This window comes from Chionomys nivalis, chromosome 2 (genome assembly GCF_950005125.1).
Source record: "Chionomys nivalis chromosome 2, mChiNiv1.1, whole genome shotgun sequence".
NCBI lineage: Eukaryota > Metazoa > Chordata > Mammalia > Rodentia > Cricetidae > Chionomys > Chionomys nivalis.
In genome coordinates, this window is record NC_080087.1 from 104,737,614 (window position 1) to 104,759,115 (window position 21,502).

The window sequence follows — 21,502 nt, forward strand, 5'->3', positions numbered from 1 at the left end:
GAGCAGGCTGGCCTCAAACTTACAGAGATTCTCCTGCCTCTGCCTCCTGAGTTCTGGGATTAAAGGCGTGCACCACCACGGCCTGGCCTGACAACATCTTTATGATTAGTTACTGAGTCCTTGGGAAAGTTGGAGAGAATTTGGAAGAGCTATCAGCCTGGGTCAGAGCTTGCATAGTGAGCAAACCAAAGTAGGATCTTGTCTGTGCCAAGAGATACAAGCAGCTAACTTGTCCAGGGTAAACAAGGCTTGAGCATGGGCCATTTGTGGTGTAGTATAGAGCCCACTGAGGAGACTTGGCCAGTTCTCATACGAAACACATGGCTAATTTGAAATTATGTTATGTTGCTCTTAAGGGTCATTTTATTGCTAGAAAGACGCAATAGGATAGTTTTCCTAAATCAAAATGTAGTCATTAATTTCATTCAAGGGAAAAAATAGCTCTCCTAGTTTCAAAATGGCCTACTATTTCCACTAAAACCCCACTGATCCCACTGAAATGGTCGATTTATTTGTATAGATGACTTCCGTTACCACGACGTAACCTGGGGAGGTGTATTTGTACAGTGAGGTTCTTCATTGTCTTTTACTTGTTTTGTAGCTGCATACACTGCAAATCAACTAAAGTACACTATTGGTCTTCATGCAGCTTAGAAGAAGGTGAGGCAGGTGGCTCATGAGGAGTAGTGATGGGTGGTCATGTGGTGGGGCAGGTGAAGAGCCAGAGAGAGCCTTAGCCTGTGGTGTGGTCTGCAGCCTCTGCTGGAGAGGTCAGCCTGGGCTTCTGCCATGCAGAGGCTCCATTGTCCTACAAAAATGGTCCGGGAGTTGCAGCTAGTGATAGCAGTTGGGTTGGTGATTTGGAGGTGGACACGGGGATGCAAGCTAGAGAGGGCAGCAGGACTAGACCGGGTATAGGAGAGATAGCGGGACTTGGAAAAGGAGAGCTGCTTAGGGCAGGTTTGGTGCCAACTTGTTAAAAGATTGTCCTCACACCAGGGAGCAGGGGGATCACCTTCAGAGAAGAAGAAGATGAACAGTTCAGTTTAGGACCTAGGGAGTTCGGGGGGGGGGGTTGTTACAAGAAATACAGGGCTTCAACTGGCACCTTTGCAGGAAGTGGGATTTGTGAGTGGAGTTACAGCTCTTGGGGGGCAGTCACAGTTGTATAAACAGATGGGACTGCTGAATCAGAAAGGGATTGGGAGAAAGGCCAACAGGAACGGGGCTGTGGAGGAGCCAGCAGGTACCCTGCTACAGGTGAGACTTTATGGGGGAGGGGATTAGGTACATACTGAGAGACTGAAGGAATAGTACCTAGAGGAGAGGGGAGAGGAGGAGGTCTTTTCCTAGAACTTTGTCATGTACAGGTTGCTCCAGAGAGATCCTAACCTGCATAAGGCCCTCTTCCCTGAAGCAATTTGGGAGTAAGCTGACTAGAAAGGGAAGACCCTGATATCAGACACACCATTCAGGAATCCAGTTTGATTTTATTGCATTTGATGAGCATGTAAGGATCCTGACCAACCCTCATGTGGAGTGGCTGACCCATTGCAAGACATGATGGCGGAACACCGTCTTCAAGAGAAAGAGTCAAACCACTACTCAGCTTCACACATCACGTGGTGATTGCCGGTAACAGCCGACAGCCAGTGAGGTCTGAGCATGCGGGCCAAGCCAACAAAACTTTTAGAAGGAAACATGATGGGAGGGGTTTCTTTCCAGCAATGAAATTACCCTTAAGAGCTGAAGTGTAAGAATTGGCGAAGTCTCTTCATTAGTGTCATGAGCTGCGAGCCCATTACTAGAAACAGACACCATCAGCATTTAAAACAGCTCTTTGAAAGGCACCTTGCACAAAAACACATGAGCAGTAGACTAGAAGGAAATGCTTCAATGCATCTGTAAAGTGTGTGTGAAGCTGCTGCAATTTATCGTGTGTGTGCTAAAGATGTGAACAGGTGTGCCACAAGATAAGCTGTGGGAGTTGCCATCTAAGTGAGATGCAGCTTCTCACCTACAGGGCTAGCTAAACTTTAACCAGGGGTGGCAAAGTAGGGATGACTATTCCTGCACAGTTGGCTGGGGGGAAATTAAGTGGTGCAATACCATTAGAAATGGTTTAGAAGATCTTCAAATGGTACTACAGCCCAGCAGTGTGCTTTCTAGTATTTGCCCAGGGATTCAAGTACACACCCAAGCTTAATCTCTGTGGTCCTAGCAGCTGAAACAAAAATGACCCTCAGGACCGTAGCAGGTGAGTGGCTTGATAGGTTGGATCACCGTGCCCTGCGATTGTGCAGCAGTGTGGAGACCTTACACGCAGTGTCCTTAAGCAGGGCAAACACGTAGCCACCCCTCACCACTCTAGTCATGTAAAACTGAACTCAGCAAAACAGTATTGGAGAATCACCAACAAAGGGACAAAGGGGACAGTCTGGAATTGGGACTGTTCAAAGTCTTTTTGGTGGTGATAATCTATGTAGGGAGGTGAGTGTCCATAATTTGACCCTTAAAACTTCTGAGCCTCCATAGTGCAGTGTGTCATGTGTTAGCTCCCAAGTCTGTAAAATTTAGTCTTGCAAAAAATCCAGACCACAGGACTCCCATGAATAAACTTCATGTTAATTATATGTTAAAATAGTATTTTTATATCTCAGGTTAAGTAGAATACTAAAGTTAATTTCACCCATTTTTTTCTCATTTTTATGTAGCTACTAGAAAATGTAAATTACATGTGTAGCTCACACATTTCTGTTGGATGTGTTGTTTCATTTGATTAACGAGTTTAGTTTAATCACTGGTATAAATCTGATGTAATGGGAAAGGCCAGTTGTTGATAGAATTTAAATGCTTGATTTTGTGTTATTTTATACCACATTCAAGGTAGCATTTAGAAAGAAAGCAATACTATCTGTTTTCTATCTACAGTAATATGAGAACTGCCTTTAGTTTTATTCTGTTTATTTATTGTTTTTTTCTTTTTTTTTCTTTTCTTTTTCTTTTTTTTTTTTTTTTTTTTTTTTTTGTGTGTGTGTGTGTGCTACTGGGAATTGAACCCCAGGCCTCACACATGCTAGGCAGGTACTTTTCCATTGAGGTACATCCTCTAGTTCCAAAGACTTCCTCTTTGAAAAGGTCTGGTCAGTGAATGAGCATCTTCCTGCCGACTTTGTCTGCATCCTAGGCTAGAAATCAGGGCGAGTTAGAAACTGTTCTGTGTTCCTAACCTTTGGGATATGAGGATATGTGAGTCTGTGTTGGGGTGGGGTGAGTATGAAGTTACAAACTTTATATGGTGGGTGTGTAAATAGGTACAGTGATAGGGCATGAACTATAGGAGTTAGGGGATACAAACTTAGCCAGGGATAGGATTTGGATCCTTCCTTAGTGAGTTAATCCCAGGGTGAGGTGTGTTAGCCTGGCATTTGAAGGGCATACCAAGACTATCTGCTGGCATTTCTTCCCAAGTGGCTGCTTGTTCCTGGCATGCAAAGAGAGAAATGCCGAGAACCATGGGTAAGGGGGCTGCTCCTTACGAGGGAGCTGGTTGTGGGGGCATGAAGGTTCCCTTCTGCAATCTCTAGAGTCCCACAGAGGCCCCACTGGCTGTACATCATAACTGCTAGCTGCAGCTGCAAGTGCAGCTGCAGCTCCAAGAAGTGTTTCTAGAGGACGAAGTAGGCAGCACTGGGAGCTGTGGCTCTGGCTCAAGGCAGGTGATCCACAGCAGCCTCTTATTTCAGCTCATTTACAGACTGTGCAGAAAAGTGGGTTTTATTTAATATTGACAGCATCTCGAGAGATGAGATGAGTAAGCGGAGATCTACTGGATCTGGAGTGACCAGATTTCCAACTGTTCTTCAGTAGGAAGAAACCCTGTCATGAAATGTAACAATGGTATTGTGTTCATTACATTTCTTTTAATTACCATATTTAAATTGTTTTCCTGTAGTTGACCATCTTTTTAACACACACACAAACACACCCCATCTGTGTTGTAGGAAAGAGAAAAGGGATGCCAAGGACCCCGTTGTAACTTATTATTGAAGAAATCTTCAGAGCTGCCCTCTTAGATTTGTTTCTGAGAGTCCCTTTAGTACATTCTTTGCATTATATGCTTTCAGATATTTAAATACATACTTGTGCTGACATGTCTGAGAGCTCCTACTCTAGATTCACATAACTCCAGATGTGCATGCTGAGTACTGTATATTCAAATAAATCATTTAACGAAGTCTAAGCTAGAAAATGGGCAAATTAAGCAAGTCTCCTGTCTTCAAGACCGTAGACTGTTTCATGCTCTCAGAGTTCAGAGGAAGACTTGGTTAAAGGTCATCTAGGGTGGCCACAGTACCCAGGACTTAATCCTGCAGCCCAATTCCTGCCTCCTTCTCTCTGCTCTGAGCATCTATCCACTTGCAACCATTCCCATCTGGCCATTTTTAGGACTTTTAAGTTGTGTTTGGCCATTAGAAGTTTACTTCCTCTAGTAACTTCCAGGGTAGAAATTTAAGCTGCTGTTGAACTGTCCCAAAAAGGAGATGGCTGGGGGATTTGTTGTCGTGGGCATGAGTGATAGACATATTCTGCAAAAGGAAAATCCTCAAGGAATCCTGTGCTTGAGGAGACAGACAGATGTGGGCATTACCAGCACTTGCTAGGAGTCCATGCTGCCCCATCTCACTGCCTGAAGCCTTTCCTGTATTTCTCATGGCCAGGCCCACTGATCGTCTACTGCTTGCATCCTAAAGACAACCCCTGTGAGGGCTTAGGAATCCCAGAGAGCAGGTCTGGTCAAAGAATGGGCCATAGGGTACTGTTGCTTGTTTGTTTGTTTTGGTTTACTCTGACCTCACCCTGGAGAAGAGGGACTAACAAACGATCACATTTCAAAATTTGATATGCCAAGGCTTGGGATGCCTGGATACACTGACATCTGTCTTTGTGTTTTTCCAGGAAGACACAGCACAGCTCCCTTGACCAGAGCTCTCCGCCCCAGAGTGGGGTATCAGCCTCCTACAACCACCCAGTCTTGGGAATGTATGATGCCAAAGATGACTTCCCTCTTAGGAAAACAGGTCAGTGTGCAGTCTACAGCCTGAGCACTTCCATCCTGACAGCAGTCTAGGGACCCCTTTTGAGCCACAGGTAGTGCTTGGACATCTTGTGCTAGTTTAGGATACTGGCCTTGCATTCTGACACTGCTTAAAATGACCCTAAGTTCCCTGTGTGATTTATCCCTAAAGCAATTAGTCTCATACATGTACTCCTGCATTGTAGAACTTGTCCTCATCCCCAGAGCACCTTGGGTAATCTTGGGAGTGTGCTCTGCTCTACAGTCCAGAGCAGAAGGGTAGTTCCAGGAGTAAGACAACTCCTGTGGATGTGCTGGCCAAGGTCAGTGAGTATGTAACTCTGTATGGCTTCTGGTAGCACCCAGACAGGGATGATCAAGGTGTCCAGAGTGAAGGCAAGTCCCCGTGAGAAAGATGTGCTGGGTCCTGCAGGGACACCACTGTTGGCCCACAGCTTTGTACATCAGCTCCCAAAAACAAAGACTGTAAAGGGGACTAGACTGTTGTCAAAACAAGAGGAATATGCTAGAAGTGAAGACAAGCCAGGACATTCTTGGTTTGGGGGGGTGTGATTGTTGTAGAGGACGGGGACTTTATTACGATTGGGATGGCAAGAAGGGCGGGCTTTCTGGAGGTTTATTCAGAGGGTGTGGAACTACAAAACCTCAGCCTTTGTAGTGAGGGTGTAGCCTCAACCTGCAGGGCAGTGCAGGAGACTTCTTTCTGGGCTTCCTTCAGAAATGAGGTTTGAGGGGCATACCTGCTTTTACTAAACAAGTCAGGGAAATTACAAGTTTCTGTTATCTAAGCAAGGCTGCACTAGAGCTTTGCAGAGTGACTTCTTTGCAAGGCATCACAGAGACGAACAGGCTCACCTGTTACTCCTTCCTAAACTAGGAAGTTTCAGAGGACTGTCAGGTATAATTTGGCATGTCTTGAGCAAACAGAAACCAGGGGCTGCTAGTTGAATGGAAGGACATTTTATATTAACTTGGCCTAAACAGGGCTTGACTATATTAGAAGTGTGTGAGATGGAATGGCCATGTCGGATTTGTTGCATTTCTGGTAGATACAGACTTGCTATGGAAGGACAAAGACACAGCCTAAATGCAGAGTAGTCAGTCAGCTCTCACTGAAGGATAGACCCCCTGAAAATACCCCAGACAGCTTCCTCCAGAGGTCAACAGGAGGAAACTGTGCATACCACTGTCCTGATGGGCACAGAGCACTAAAGCAGCAGGACTGCAAGCTATTGTTCTTCTATCGGTGATGGTGCTAGTGGTCCTAGTCTCAGGAGTCTGCCAGTAATTGTTAGTATGCTCCCTCAGAGATTGTCAAAACAGGTGACAGAACACTTACATCACTAGCCACTGGTAGTCACCACAGCCATGTGGCTCTCCGTGGTTGTCCACAGGGCCCTAATGCTTCTCCAGGGATCTCAGCCTACCCCTGTTGGTCCTAGCATTTCTCTGGAGACTGTTGGAAGCCAAGCCACAACCATGTTGACTTCAAGCCTTGTCATCCAGCCCACATACAGACCCCACACCCTGAGAACAGAAGAAAGAAAGAATGCTTTTTACACTCTGGAGAGGCTCCAGGAAAACGTTAATTAAGGCTTGGTTACATTCCAAATTTTAAGAGGCACCACCAGCTCATGAATAATATTAATAATGAGTCCAGAGAAAGTGGAAATCCTTAATTTCCTATGATATTCAGGAAGTGGCCTGCAGAACACTGAATATGGCTTCTTCCAGCCCTTGATGCTGCCAATGCTAAACGCACTTCATGTGTTTCTTTTTTTTTTTTTTTTTTTTGGTGTTTTTCTAGACAGGGTTTCTCTGTGGTTTTGGAGCCTGTCCTGGAACTAGCTCTTGTAGACCAGGCTGGTCTCGAACTCACAGAGATCCGCCTGCCTCTGCCTCCCAAGTGCTGGGATTAAAGGCGTGCGCCACCACCGCCCGGCACTTCATGTGTTTCTGATGAAATGGTGATGTAAAAAACACAGTGAGTGAGGTTTCCTGCGTGACATACCATGATTGAGTTAAAATGACAGTCTCAAATAACTATATCTGAATCGTTCCTAGCTCTGACTTTATACTACTTTATGTTGACTTTGCAAATAGTTTGCCCATCTCGGTCCTTAAAGGATTTTAATCTTTATACAAAGTGAAATAAACCCTTGGCAATCTCCAGCTGCTTTCTTCTGTATTCCAGGCATATTTGCATAGGCCTTGGTGGCCTTCCTGAGATACCTGCCTACACATATTCTGTATCTGTCTTCCTTCTCTCATGAAAATAGCATGCAGCTTGCCTGATCTTTTTTATGCTCAGAGCTCAACTGTCTGAGTTCATCCCCAGCTATTCACACATTAGTGGCTTAGGAGACACTCTTCCCCCAGCTGATCTTAGAAGCAGTTGAGTGAGTCAAGGGAGACCTGGAAGAAGTCTTTGCTCCACTCCCTCAACTGCTGGATGGACTGGACTCTTCCACCCTGTGACTTGTCGTACCAAGCCTTTCCCTCAGCTCCACTTAGCATAGGGCCACATGGAAATGACCCAGCTCAGTGGCCCATGCCTATGGCATCTGTATGCACCTGCAGGGCCTTCTTGCAGTGTGGAAACTGACTATGCTAAGGGAGCAGTTTTTGTCAGTTTGAGGTTCTCGTCTCTTCTTATGAACCTGTCAGACCCAACCTGCCTTTACTTCTCTGGGAAGCTGTTTAGGAAACCTGCTTAGTCCCACTCTTCCCAAGAATCTTAAATCTGCACTTTGCCTCAGCACTTATCCTAAAGAAGATTCAGTTGATGACTCAGGCCAGAGCTTCCCCAGGCCTCCTCCTCAGAACCCTGACTTCTGTGAGTATGTGTGTGTGTATGCACACGTGTGCCACATGAAGGTAGGGGGCTTCTCCCAGGATTCAGAGAGACTAAAGTGACATCTCACAACTTCACATATCAACATGTTGCCCAGGCTTAACAGGATAGGCACAGGGAGTTCTGGTAGGTTGGCTGGCTTGACACTTCCAGGCTGTACTTCTCTGGAAGCTGAAGAGTCCCATGCCTTTTTCATTAGGGTTTCCCACTGAGTTTCCCACTAGTTCCATCATGGCCTCACAGTTGCAGGTACTTACACGACTCTGTCTACAGGAGAACTGTTTAAAAAACCAAGCCAGGTCCCAACCTCAGCTGTGCCTTTAGCCAGTGTCAGCAAAGAAAGTCAGGGTCTGAGCTGTACTTCAGTTCAGAAAAGCAGCCTATCCAGTCAAAAACCTCATGCTTCAGAATTTCATTTGGCCTTCACAGAGGCTGCAGGGATCTGGCTGGTGTTTGCTCATGGATTGTGAGATGCGGGTGTCCTCAGGTGAACAACAAAGCCTGTGATTTGGAGGCTGCAGTGGTTTCACGGTTGACAGCCTGAAAGGTGCCTTTGTCAAGTCTCCTCAGATTTCAAAGCAGCCCTACTTTAAAGTTCCAGGTGAATTGTTTAGGAGACCAATATTTAAGAGATATCCTCACTGAGTGATTGTCATACTTCAGTGGTTTCGGCTATGCCCAATAAATCAGACAGTGAGACTGTGGTAATGTCATCAGGGTGAGATGGAAGCACAGTCCCAACCCACTGCACCCACTAATGGGACTAACAGGAGCTTGAGCCAACTAGCAGAAGAGTCCGGCTTCCATGCTATACTTCAGTGGAAATTTACCAGCTGTGTGTATTTTAAACTACCGGTGTGATGCCCATGACCCCAGCTATGTCTACCTGGCTGTAACGACATCTCCCTTCAAACAGCTTCTGAACCCAACCTGAAGTTACGGTCAAGGCTTAAGCAGAAAGTAGCTGAGAGACGGAGCAGCCCCCTGTTGCGCAGGAAAGATGGCCCTGTGGCCACTGCTCTAAAAAAGCGACCCTTGGATGTCACAGGTATGTCAGAGAACAGGTAAGCCCTACCTATTCCACCCCATCCTAATATATACCCTCCACTCTGAGACCTCTAACAAGTGTGTCAACCCAACACAATTACCTTATGCTAGGCCCAGCCACCTAGAGGTGGGGGACTTAAATGGCTGGTTTAGTTCCCCTGAGGGCTGCCATTCGTCCTAAGTGAGAGAATTGTCTTGCCTGGCATTTCAGGGTTATACCCAGAGTGTCTCTGAAGGTGGGTTTAAAACTGCATGTTTCTGCCTGCTTTCTGCTGCCCACAGGCATCTTGGGGCCTTGGAGCCTTCCAGATTGTTCCCCACCAGTGTTCCCAGCTGAGCAGAGGGAGAGCAAGGAGCTCAGCTAGTTACACTTCAGTGAACAAACTGGTGATGGCCCCACCTGCTGGTGGACAAGCAGCAGGATACAGCCCTCCCCACCCCAGGAAATTCCTTCAAGCACTTTCCTCTTAGGTTAAGTCCTCACCTCGCCTGGGCTCATCCCATCACCGAAAATGTTAGCATCTAGGGAAAAGTAAGCTTTCAGAGCTGACCTGGAGGGAGTTCCCACCTTGTACACACCGTTTGAAGGCCAGGGTTCTTGGTCTGTGAGTAGCACCTGCCCAATTGGTTTGTTTGTTTCAGTGAATGTACTGATGTACCAGAGGAAAACAAAAGGGCTCCTGTGCTGCCATCCTTCAGAGCTAGTACCCAAATCTCATTTACCTGCCCTCAGGACAGAGGAGTATGGGACCTTCTAGACCCAGAGCCAGTGTGAGCCCTCACTCCAGGACTGGCTCATAGATCTTTAATCTGTGCAAAGAAGATCATGCCACTTGTGTGCCTGGGAACTCCTGTTTGTCAGTCTTCCTTTCCATGCAGCTGTCTGTTCCCTGCTTGTCCTCTTAGAAACTCCTTATTTAGAGACACAAAGAAGCGTTAAGACCTTAAAAACTCAGTTTTATCATGGTCTTCATGCAGCTGTCTGTCCCCTGATTATACTATTAGATATGTCTTGTCTAGAGAGACCAAGAAGTGTTACAACAGACACTCACCTGTCCCTCACTGAGAAATTTAATTGGGAGTTGTAGGGGCACATGAGTAGATGCTGTTCACAGTGGTGTGCAGCCTGGCTGCCTATAGCAGCACCGGGTGTGAGCCAGTCCTTGTGTGTGCCTAGGCTCTGCGATTACACTGACAAATTTGTGAGACAGGGTCTCTAGCAGGCTGCTCTGAGTGCCTCACACTTCAATGACTGCTGCTGTTTAATGCTCATTGAGAGGCAGTTGAGACTGGGCTGAGCACAGACCCAGTGAGAAGAGGTGCATGACCTGTGGGATTTTGCTGTCTGTGTGAGGCACAAGCCAAAGGAGATGTCCTGGGGAGGCCAACATGACAGAACAGGTCATTGCTGAACTATGTTATATGAGAGTCTGCCCTCAAGACGAGGGCAAGGTCAGTAGAAGCTATGCTGGGTATGGAAAGCTGTGGAGAAGAAGATGGCGTCTGAGCTACAGCCTGATGAATAAGTAAAACTGGGAAGCAGACTGTGCTACCCAGGTCACTATAACCACCTGGGCAGCTGCGACAAGAAAGGTGCTCCAATTAGGGCTATTCTCAGGCAACAGAGAGAAAGGGACTCTGGCTAGGGTTGATTCAGGTAGAACAAGGGAACAGCAAAGGTCCTTAAGGAGAGGCCTACACCCTACATGGAGGTCCCTGAATCGGCCAGGGAACACAGGTTCACATGCCGCTCTTCCCAGCTGGAATAAAGTTCATGCTGGTTGAATAGCATAAAGAAACAGCAGTGCTGCCTGGATCAGGGTTCACACTGAGGGCCTCCCTATCCAAGGGTGGTGGGTGAAATCCTTAAGCAAAGCACCTGTGTTAAGAAGTAACATGGAAGTACCTCTTCATCCCAGGTAGACTCTTGAACTCCCAGCTGGTAAAATCCAGGGAAATACAATCACACCAGAGTGAACTAGTTGGCTTTTGGAGGAGAGGTACAGAGAAAGGATAGACTGAGTCCTGTGCTCACGATCAATGTCCGTGGCATGGTTCTTACCACAAGCACTAGATGCAGGATTCTAGAGCGGAGGTAGCTACTAGATGGTGAGGAGTGGCTTCATGTTACTGGTGGATGACCCAGTCCACAGAGGACCAAGCTTCCCCATCTGCCAAGATTAATGTGAGGATATCTTTGCTCTAGTGTACTTAAGTCCAGGGCAAGTGAAGTCACTATGCACCACTTCCTCTTGAGAGTGGGGTGAAAGGGTGCCCTGTTTAGAACTCAAGCCAACTTCCTGCTAGCTCTGGAGAGGTGTGAGCATCTTTGCTCCTTCTGTCTTGCAAGGCTATTCTTATAGACAAATTTCAGAATCAGCTCTGCAAGAGCCCTGTTAGCTCGGTGAGTGAGTGACTGTGCTTTGTTAAGGAAGGGTATCTCTGAGCCCCTTCAGAGTCCCACTGTGTCCAAGTTTGGGACTAGACTGATCTCAGAGTGCTGTTGATGATGGACTGATACCTGAACTTTTTAGGAAAGCAGTTTGTGTGTCTTTGAGAGCTGTTAACCAGATGATGCCATTGTCAAAACATCCCTGAGCCAGACATCAAAATCTCAGAATATGCCCCTGAACATAGAGAGTAGCCAGCCACACGGAGAGGTTGGAGATAGCAGCATCCAGCCCATAGGCAGAAGAGTGATGTACCTGGCCCTCTGATCAGAGGCAAGCCCAAGACATACAAATATCTGTTGAGACTACTGTATGATTTCAAACTGCATTGGGGAGCTGCAGAAGCCACTGCCTGTGTTTCCTGACTGCTAGGTAGTTGATAGTAAAGTAAGAAGATTGCATGTAAACTGAGCAGTCACAGTAGGTTGGTTTAGTTTGAAAGAGTTTTTATAGTGACAATGAATTTGACTTTTTGCTGTTTAAAAAAAAGCCCGCTGGGCCTTTGTGTTCACTGGTCTTTTGTCTGAATATTACTAAGTGTTTAAGAGCTTGCCTTTCTGATGTTTCAAGCCATCTTGAAATTCAGAAGAGCTGTGGAATGGGTAATGTGTATATTGTGAAGAGCTCAGCCGTGCATCCACAGAGCTTCAGCTTTGGGAGGCTCATGGGAGGTCAGCAGCAAAGCCAAGACCAGCGGAGTCGTGTTGCCATCCCTGCTTTGAAATCCTGCCCTGTTCTGCCTGCCAGTAGGCTAGGAAGCAGAAACCCAGGGAAGCAGTACGGTGTTCTGTGTCTCTCCAGTGCCCAACCCCAACTTGCTGTCTCTCACCTACAGACTCCGCATGCAGCAGCGCCCCTGGCTCCGGTCCCAGCTCTCCCAATAGCAGCTCTGGCAACGTCAGCACTGAAAATGGCATCGCACCCACCGTGCCCAGCGCTCCAGCTGAGGTGGGTCAGTCACAGACTCACATAGGCCAAACATCCCCACCAGTACCTGCCTTGTGCCTGACTATCCAGTGAGGAGCAAAGCCTAGGAGTACCCTGGGCTTTCCAGGAGTTACCTCCCCATTCTCCTCATCATGGTCTTCCTGAAACATGAGGGCCTCAGTTCCTACCATATTGAGACCTTCCACCCTGCCTTTTCCCTGATCTTTCCCCAGGTATGTCACAGAAGCAGCTGCCACCATACACACTGTGTGCTGAAGCACATGGGGCAAGCAACAGGTTTGTGAGAATGGTTGTAGAGTGAAAAAGACATATTTCAGAAATATACAAATTTTAACAGCAAACCAAGTGTTAGAGAAACAAACATTACTGGTGGAAAGGATCACAAATGGAAAGACAGTGGTTTCCAAAGTGGCTTTCTAGAACAGTAGATCCCACATCTGCACTTACTACATACTTCCCATCACTCCACATCATCCCTGACCCACATGCCTGGCCCAGGATGCAGCAGCGGAGAAAGCTGCTTTCGAGTTTCCCATAAGTGAGGAAGGCGGGCTCAGGCCAGGCTGTGGGGGAAACACAGGAGAACTCAGACTGTAGTGGTGCTGCTACAGGTCAGGGTGGAGCAGAAAACCCTGAAACAGACTCTTGGGTTGAGCCAGAGCTGCTGTGTTCTGTGTGAGTGTACCGACTGGGAAGTTTCTTAAGAGGTCCCAGCTTACAGGAGTCTGTTAGTATGTCCTTGCTGACTTTGTCATTTAGGAATGAGTCTTGCCCTTCCAAAGAGCTGATAGCCTCAGGTGGGATACATAGGCACAGTGCTTAGCATTTTCATTTCGGGTTTCTAGCCCCTTTATATCTAAAAAGTTAGAAATAAGGGTCACTGCAAGAAGTAAGGTTCACTCAGTTGTGCCTAGGTCCCTTTTACTTTATACTTGCATTTCTTTCATCACTTGTATTCTTTAGTCTTCCAGTTCAGTACTTCCTTGGGTTGCTAGGCATTTTAACAGTCCTTCTGTAGGACTGAGGTCATGACTGAGACCTACCTGTGATTAGCCTCAAAGCACAAGCACAAAACTGCTTCCCACCCTCAGATGTTAACTCTGCTTCCCTTTTGTTGGTCATGAACCCATATACATATATGATGTGGGCATATACATATATGATGTATCACAGTAGTGTAACAGCTCCTCATTCAGGTGGAGCACCCCTGCACCAGTTTAAGTTGTGTGTTGATCTTTATAAAGCCTAAATATGTCAGTTGAGCCCCCCATAAATCAGTAAAAGATACAGAGCATCCCCAAGAGCAGTAAGGTTGCCGGTGTTTCTCATCACTGTCATTCTCACAGGCAGAACTGGCATTTGAGTACGGGATCAGATATTAGAATTGGAGGAGTTGTAACTGAGGGTCCTCATGTGTGGGTTCCTTTGAGAACCTCAACTGTGTCCCTCTGTGCTCTCATTACAAACTGCGTGTGCTCACACTCCTGCAATGTGTGCATAGGTTCTGACCACTAGCCCTGATTCACAAAGGAACCCCAGAACTCCCAGGAACTGACAAGCCCATCCTATAGTGGATGGAGCTCTGAGGGAATCTTCCTGCAAGCCCCCAGTGTGCTCTGCCTGAAGACAGGAGACCCCACACATACCCATGTTTTGTGTGAGCAAGTAAACAGAACCAAGCAGCTCTCTTTAGTTCCACAAGTAAATCAGCTAAGCAGCCATGTTGAGTGCTAAAAGAAATTATACCTTTGTAAACATTAGAAGGGCTGCTGATTTGTTTTCAGCTTATTACACTGCAATGCAGCCCTGCTTTTCATGACAGCTAAAACATCTTCCCTCAAGTGAGATTTGAAAGTACTTTTATTTTTGACACATGCATAGTATGCGCCCACGTGCACACACACCCTTTGATGATTAGTTACATTGTGTATGCATAAACTTTGTTAGTAAACTTCATGGTAGCTAGAGCCCTTGCTCTGTGCCAAGAGGCACATATAAGGTAGCTACCCTCCTGCCTCCTGCCACGGCCCTGAAGCAGTCTAGTGCACAGCTCCCAGGTGGCTCCCCAAGGCATCACGAAAGTCAGGGTCCCTGACATGAGCACTAGGAAAGTAGCTATCTGTCCCATTGCAGGAAGGTAGAAATTGCTTTCAGGCCTGGGATGCAGACACGTGACCATTGTTCATCAATAACTTTCAGCTTATGTACTTTTTTTCTGTCCTGGAAGTGAAATTTTATTGTGCTAAGACTGTTTCTCAGTCTCAGTTATATAGTAAACTAAAAGATCTAAGAGATAACAAGATTGTTTATTCGTAGTAAACACCACATAATGCCTGTGTATACCTGCCTCAAGCCAGGAACTGGCATCCTGTGGTCTCATTTGACTTGCCTTGAGGTGCCCAGCATGTAGGGATGTTGGAGATAAAACATTGTCCTTCTGAGAAGGTCCTATCCATTTACCTGCAAAGATTGATAGGGCACTCCAGACAGCAGGACCTGTCCCACCCCCAACCTCGGGCAGAAATAGTATAAAACCTTACTTACTACGTGTAACACTCTGTGTTCACCCCAGCACTAACCATAACCTAACCCTAACTATATCCAAAACCTTAACCCTACACTAAACCTAAGTCTGAGCCTAAACCCAACACTACACTAAAGTTCTATACCTAACACAAATACTGACTCTAACCCTGGTCTTAACTCTAAACATAGCCCTAATTCCAATCTTAGCCTAGCCTACCCTTAACCCTAAGCCTAACACTGGCTATAACTGTAGACCTAACATGAAATACTAACCCAAATCCTAGCTCTCACCCTAAACTTAATCCTAGCTCATATACTAGCCCTAAATGAAATTGTAATCCTGCCTCCAGCCCTAACTCTAAACTAGGCCTAAAACTAACCTAACCTCTAGTTCTAATTGTAGTTCCTGCACTAACTTTATACCAAGTTGTAACCTAAACCTATCCACAATCCTAACCCTAAATTTAGCTCTGTCCCTAACCCCCAGGCCAGTACTAACTCTTAACAACAAACCTAGCAGCCCTAAGCTTACCTCTACTACTTAACACTAACAATAATGACAGAGCAATAATCACCAATAAATAGAAGGACCATCCATTAGAATTTTCAGTCCAGTTCCTGATTTCTATGTGCTGACGTGCACAAATCCCTGTGCGTTTTGACTATGACTGACATGGCTGAAGTCACATATTGCTGCCATCATGTGACTGCTTGGTGGCTGTCTTCCCTGTGTTTGGGAGCCATTTCCTTTGGACTGTTTCTTAACCATTGCATCCCTAGAGTGGAGCCTCACAATCAAGAACAACTCACCTTTTATGGCTTCCAAACACAGATTGCAAAATCAGTCTACAGAAAGTACAGCCGTTTATAATCCCACGGCCATGTGTTTCAGCTTCTCTGCGCTTTTAGAAAGTCTGCCAGTTAGATGACTCTGTAAATACGTTTTTCGGTCACTGATAAAGTTAAGCATTTTTTTTTCACTTCCCTTAATATGGGTGTTTTTTGTCATTGTCTTTATTGAGTTCTGCTCTCATGTTAATTGGTCTCTGGTTGACAAGTTCTTTTTTATTTTAGTCTTTTTGTCTTTCCTGTCCATTGTAGATCCTGTTGTCACCATTATCTACCTCTTAAATAAGAACAGGGTTTTTCCTGCTCATCAGTAACTTTGTCCTTGGTTTCTGCTTTTGATGTCATTCTTAGAAAAAATATAACTACAAAAATATTTTTGAATGCATTGTCCTAAATCTCCTACCCATAGGAGATTTAAATTTTTTTTTTTTAAGTAGACAAATTGAATAAAAACAAACAAGGTAGTGAGAGCTCTTTTGGAGGGGGAGAACTCAGGAATGGAAACACTGATTCTATACCTGTGGCATGCTATAGGCCACCGTCTGTGCAGCCTGTGTTTGTACCAGGTACCTACATGTCAGGACCTTATACTGTAAATGTCGTCTGTCCATCCGTCCCTGTCTCCCCTCACTACCACCCCCCATCCTAGATGTGTTGCTTATGTTGAAATATCTGTGGCAGACTCTCACAGTCACGATGTCTTCTGTCTACAGACGAGCTTGGCACACAGACTTGTGACTCGAGAAGGCTCAGTCGCCCCACTTCCTCTCTATACATCGCCGTCCTTACCCAACATCACGTTGGGGCTTCCTGCCACTGGCCCTGCTGCTGTAAGTTGACCTCCAGGGTTCTGTATGACATGGGGTGAATGTCTGCCTCAGTCTCCACAGCTTGAAGAATATCGGGTTGTACCTTTCAGGGTGCAGCAGGCCAGCAGGATGCTGAGAGGCTTGCTCTCCCAGCCCTCCAGCAGCGGATCTCCTTGTTCCCTGGCACGCACCTGACCCCGTACCTGAGCACCTCGCCCCTGGAGCGGGATGGTGGAGCCGCTCACAACCCCCTCCTGCAGCATATGGTCCTGCTAGAGCAGGCACCCACCCAGACGCCCCTTGTTACAGGTAAGAACCACAGCCAGGTCTCTGGCAGTTAGTTCCGAGGCTACTCCTTGGCCTCATGTAGCTTATAGAGAAGGCTAGAAAGAACACCCAAGCCCACACAACAGTAGTAACTGTGGGTCCCTATTATATGATAGTTATCTCAGCTCTGGCAAGGAACTATGTCCTTCGTGCTAAGAAAGCTGACCAAGGAATAGAAGTCAATGCCAGTACCCCTCTGTTTAGCTTCCTACTCTCTCTCAGACAGGTTTCCCTGCAGCTCAAGGAAGCAAGTGCATGAAGTTCAGAATTGACCAGGCAGACCCCTGATTCTGCTTTATCTTAAGGATAAATACCTTTAGAAAAATACAAGTTAGAGAAAGATAGGAAATGTGTACAATTTACCTAGTGAATGTGCTGTGTTTCAGAAGTTACGAATGTGGAATGTTTCCCACAAGACACATAACCCTACCTATTAGTGGCCTTGCCCAGTTCCATACCATCCTTAGGTCTGTAGGTAACTTCCTCACAGCCATGGCTTCTCTCACAGCCAGAGCAACCCTAGGACTGGCCTGTGCGTGTTCCAGTGTTCCCGAGGGCCAGCCTCTGGCTAGTGTTTTGGAGTACCCCCCCCTCCTGCTGATATGAGTCAGTCTGTGGCGCTTGGTATTGTGTTTTTGCCTTGTGCTTTTTTATCTCCAGTGTGCATTGGCTCTCCCAAGCCAGTGATCTGGACAGGAACAGCATTTCTGGCTTCTGGTATCTTCTGAGACAGATGGACACCCCTGCCGCAGCTCTGGAGATCAGTGTGCCAGTGACCATGGGTTGCTCATTATGCTCAGGCCCCTTCCTGTCTGTTCTCTGGGAAGCCGCTCACTATGGGCTTCATCTTCCCGTCTGTGAGTGAGATGCTAGCACAGAGTGATGAAATGGAAAGGCTCAGTTCCCATAGGCAGCATCCTGGTCGGTGTTGGTCTCCTGGTTGATCAACACTGTTCCTTTTGGGTTGGATTTGTGGTTTTGGTATTTGTCTGTTTACTTATTTGGTCCTTTCTTACTGTTTTGATACTAAATTTTGCTTAGTTGCCCTCAAACTCTGATTCTTCTGCCTCAGTCTCCTAAGTGCTGGGGTGTCAGGCCTGTGCTTGATTCACTTTCAGCCTCCAAACTCTTCGCCCAGCAGTTCCACCCACTCTTCCTAGTGTTCCTTTCCTCCATGGTCCTGATGCTGTGTAGTACTGGTTTCTTCCTTTCTCCTGGGGAAAGGAGCCTCCTGAACAGCGTTTCTTCTGTTGTCCTTAGAGGCCCAAGTTCTCCATTGTCTAGAACAGCGATAAATGATACTGTGTATAGGGTTCAAGCCTGTGAGCATTCGAGCCAAAGTACTACAGCGTCCCACTACTTATGTGGCCATAGCTGCTCCTCTCAGAGCACTGTCTAAGAACAGTGCCCACTGGCAAAGGGGTCAGCTCTTAGCACAGACTACAGCCTTGCACCGTGGTCCTCCTCTTGGGCAGACTGACCTGAGGAAGTATGTACTGCTCTGAGCTCACGTCTCTCCACTGTCCTCAGCATGCTGTGTGAGTCATTGCACTTGCCTGCTCTCTATGCAGCCCGTTCTCATGCTTCCTGAAGATTTGCCTCCTTCACTGCGCTGCCCTCCCTTCCTCTCCCAGTACCACTCTGTGTTTGATACAAAGTGAAGTCTCCTGTGGTGGAATCCATTGAAACTCATTGTCTTGACAGTGCCTGGGTGTCTGATGGGGACAGGGTCTTGCTGACAATTTGTCTCTGAGTTTTGGCAGGTTGGCTACAAACTATTCTTCTCTCTGGTAGTTGGGTATTGGGAAGGGGCTAGAACAACCATCTCTGGAACACACGTGACAGGTGTGGCAGGCTGATCCTAGGCTGTTGCCACACTTCCGGAGTGCTCCTTGGGCAGAGCTCCTGGAGAGACTATATCAATGGGATCTTCAGGGGGCCTTGCTTTCAAATTACACTCTGCTTCCCCACCCCCACCCCCACCCCCGGCAAGCCCAGGTTCCAGGCTTATGTCCTCTAGCTGGAATTGGACCTGTTTATAGACAATCGTGTTTCATAGAAGGCGCCTGGGCTGGCAGGCATGTCGTTTTCTCCACTGGTTACTCAACAGCGTCTCTCCCCTCTCTTCTTCCTCTTCCCCTCTGCTGTTTTTTTTTTCCTCCATATTATCTTCAGACTGGTATCTTTCAGGCCTGGGGGCGCTGCCCCTCCACACACAGTCCCTGGTTGGTGCGGACAGGGTGTCCCCATCCATTCACAAACTGCGGCAACACCGCCCCTTGGGGCGCACGCAGTCAGCACCCCTGCCACAGAATGCACAGGCCCTGCAGCACCTGGTGATTCAGCAGCAGCACCAGCAGTTCCTAGAGAAGCACAAGCAACAGTTCCAGCAGCAGCAGCTGCACCTCAGCAAGGTGAGTCTGCCCAGCTGTCCTCGCGCCCCTCACCTGGAACCAGATGTCATATGCCTTGCTGCCTTCCTCAGCCTCTGCTCCTCCGCTGACCTTCAGTAGCTAAAGAGGGAAAGGAGGAGCACAAAGCATGTGCTCTGGTGTGTGGTCCAGAGCCTAGGGAGGTGTGCTGTTGTGTGGAGCCACTGTTTAGGTGTGTCCACAGCCTTCCTCACAGCCCATCTGCATGTCTAAGTACAGTGGACAACATCCTTGCAAGAAGCCTCTGCATCATTACCTGGAACAATCCACACAGGCAGTTCTTTCAGGGGTTTTCTAGGGTCATTAGCCAAGTAGATCTTTAAGCAAACCCTAACCCGAGGCCTACAACTTTACAATGACATCGAGTCCCTGGAGCTTATTTTTCAAGTCACCTGGCACCTGCAGTCACTTAAATGTAGGGGTTACACCATCCAGAAGCAGCTTGGGACCAGGCAGCCTATAGAGTTCTCTGCGCTCACAGCTTGTCCAGAGTCTCTCAGCTCCATCTACAGGCGGAAGTCATGGGAAAAGTTAGTGCCGTGGTGCTGGCTAGCAGAGAAATGGAGGTTATTTAGTATGTTCCCATCAGATGTATTAGTCGGATAACTTCAGTATCAACTCAGATGAGTGTGTTGCAATCAGCCCAGTAGCTGTCGTCCAGGAGACCACAGACCTCATCTGACTGCTCATAGCAGCCAAATGGTGGATGCAAGATCCCCAGGGTTTATCCTGTGGTGACAGATGACAGTCAGGAAAGTAAACCAGTCATGGATGGACCCTGCTATGCTTTACTCACAGGAGGTGACCAGGATAGGCAGAGCCACAGACCAGTGGTTCTTAATCTTACTAATGCCATGACCCTTTAATACAGTTCCTCATATTGCGGTAACCCCTAAACCATAAAATTATTTCATTGCCTCTTCGTAGCAGTAATTTTGCTACTATTGTGACTCTTAATGCAAATATCTTATATGCAGGATATCTGATATGAGACCCCTGTGAAAGGGTCATTCAACTCCCAAAGGTATCACAACCCACAGGAAGAGAACTGCTGTCTTAAGAGACATGAATTAAGTTAGTGGTTGTCAAGACCTGCAGCTTGGGAAATGGGATCAATTGTCAATGCGTACAGCATTTATATATGTATAGGGATAATGAAAATGTCACCAAGTTAGGTTGAAGTGGTGGTTATAGAGTTCTGTAAACTACTCAGCTGTTCAATTTAAAAGTATAGATTTTAAGCCGGGTGGTGGTGGCGCACGCCTTTAATCCCAGCACTTGGGAGGCAGAGTTAGGTGGATCTCTGTGAGTTCGAGACCAGCCTGGTCTACAAGAGCTAGTTCCAGGATAGGCTCCAAAAACCACAGAGAAACCCTGTCTCAAAAAACCAAAAAAAAATAGTATAGATTTTAGGGCGTATGAATTACATCTTTTCTCACGAATGTGAGATACATTCCAGAATACTAAGTAGGTACCTGAAACTGGGCAGTACAGAATCCTGTGAGCAACAGCCAAACTGAGAATCAAGGTGGCTACTAACCAATACATTATGTGTGCACTAGGATGGGCGCCCATCCTCGGTGGGATGGAGTGGGCTAGGACAAGGTTTTAAGATGCTAAACAGAATGGTATGCAGCTTAAAACTTAGAAATTGTTTGTTTCTAGAATTTTCTATTTAATATTTTTAGATTTTGATTTGACCACAGGAAACTGAAAAGGGGAAAGAACTGAGACGATGGCACACCATCTCTTGTCTTGTCCTCTGCCTTCCGTGGGTTGCCTAGGGAAGGTGGGAAAGGATCAGGGACAAGACTGTCCTGGAAGATGACTGTGTGTGCAGGGGGATCTTTAGTCTAAAGGAGTCTAGAGAGCCCCACAATGAATCTGAGGTCCTGATGTCATATATTTCCAGGATAGAGAGAAGACAGGTGGCTCCTGTCCACACCTATCCCACCTTGATCCATGCTGCAAGCTGAGTGGTCCAAGATTGAGCTGGTCTCCCAAGGAATTTTCTGCAGAACGCATGCCCAGCACAGGCTCAGCCAGGCCCCTCCTGCCTGTCAGTCACACTAATATCAGTTTCCCAGCCCCACGTCCCTTAACCCACAGCCTTTATGCCCAGCACTCTGAGTATGTTAGAAGTTGGGGGCTCCAGGCATCCC

At 46.9% G+C, this 21,502-nt stretch overlaps 1 protein-coding gene across 13 annotated transcripts in view; it reads left to right on the plus strand.

Moving 5' to 3' along the window:
* The window catches only part of Hdac4 (histone deacetylase 4), a 265,090-nt gene that overhangs the window by 191,871 nt on the left and 51,717 nt on the right, over nucleotides 1–21,502 (plus strand). For 11 of the 13 annotated variants that reach the window (XM_057753741.1, XM_057753832.1, XM_057753732.1 and 8 more), the window contains 6 exons: nucleotides 4,960–5,081; nucleotides 8,869–9,000; nucleotides 12,285–12,397; nucleotides 16,486–16,602; nucleotides 16,692–16,890; nucleotides 19,084–19,322. In XM_057753741.1, the coding sequence (XP_057609724.1) occupies nucleotides 4,960–5,081; nucleotides 8,869–9,000; nucleotides 12,285–12,397; nucleotides 16,486–16,602; nucleotides 16,692–16,890; nucleotides 19,084–19,322 (922 nt within the window). The remainder of the gene's footprint in view (nucleotides 1–4,959; nucleotides 5,082–8,868; nucleotides 9,001–12,284; nucleotides 12,398–16,485; nucleotides 16,603–16,691; nucleotides 16,891–19,083; nucleotides 19,323–21,502) is intronic. The other 2 variants (XM_057753749.1, XM_057753765.1) reach the window with 1 other exon arrangement.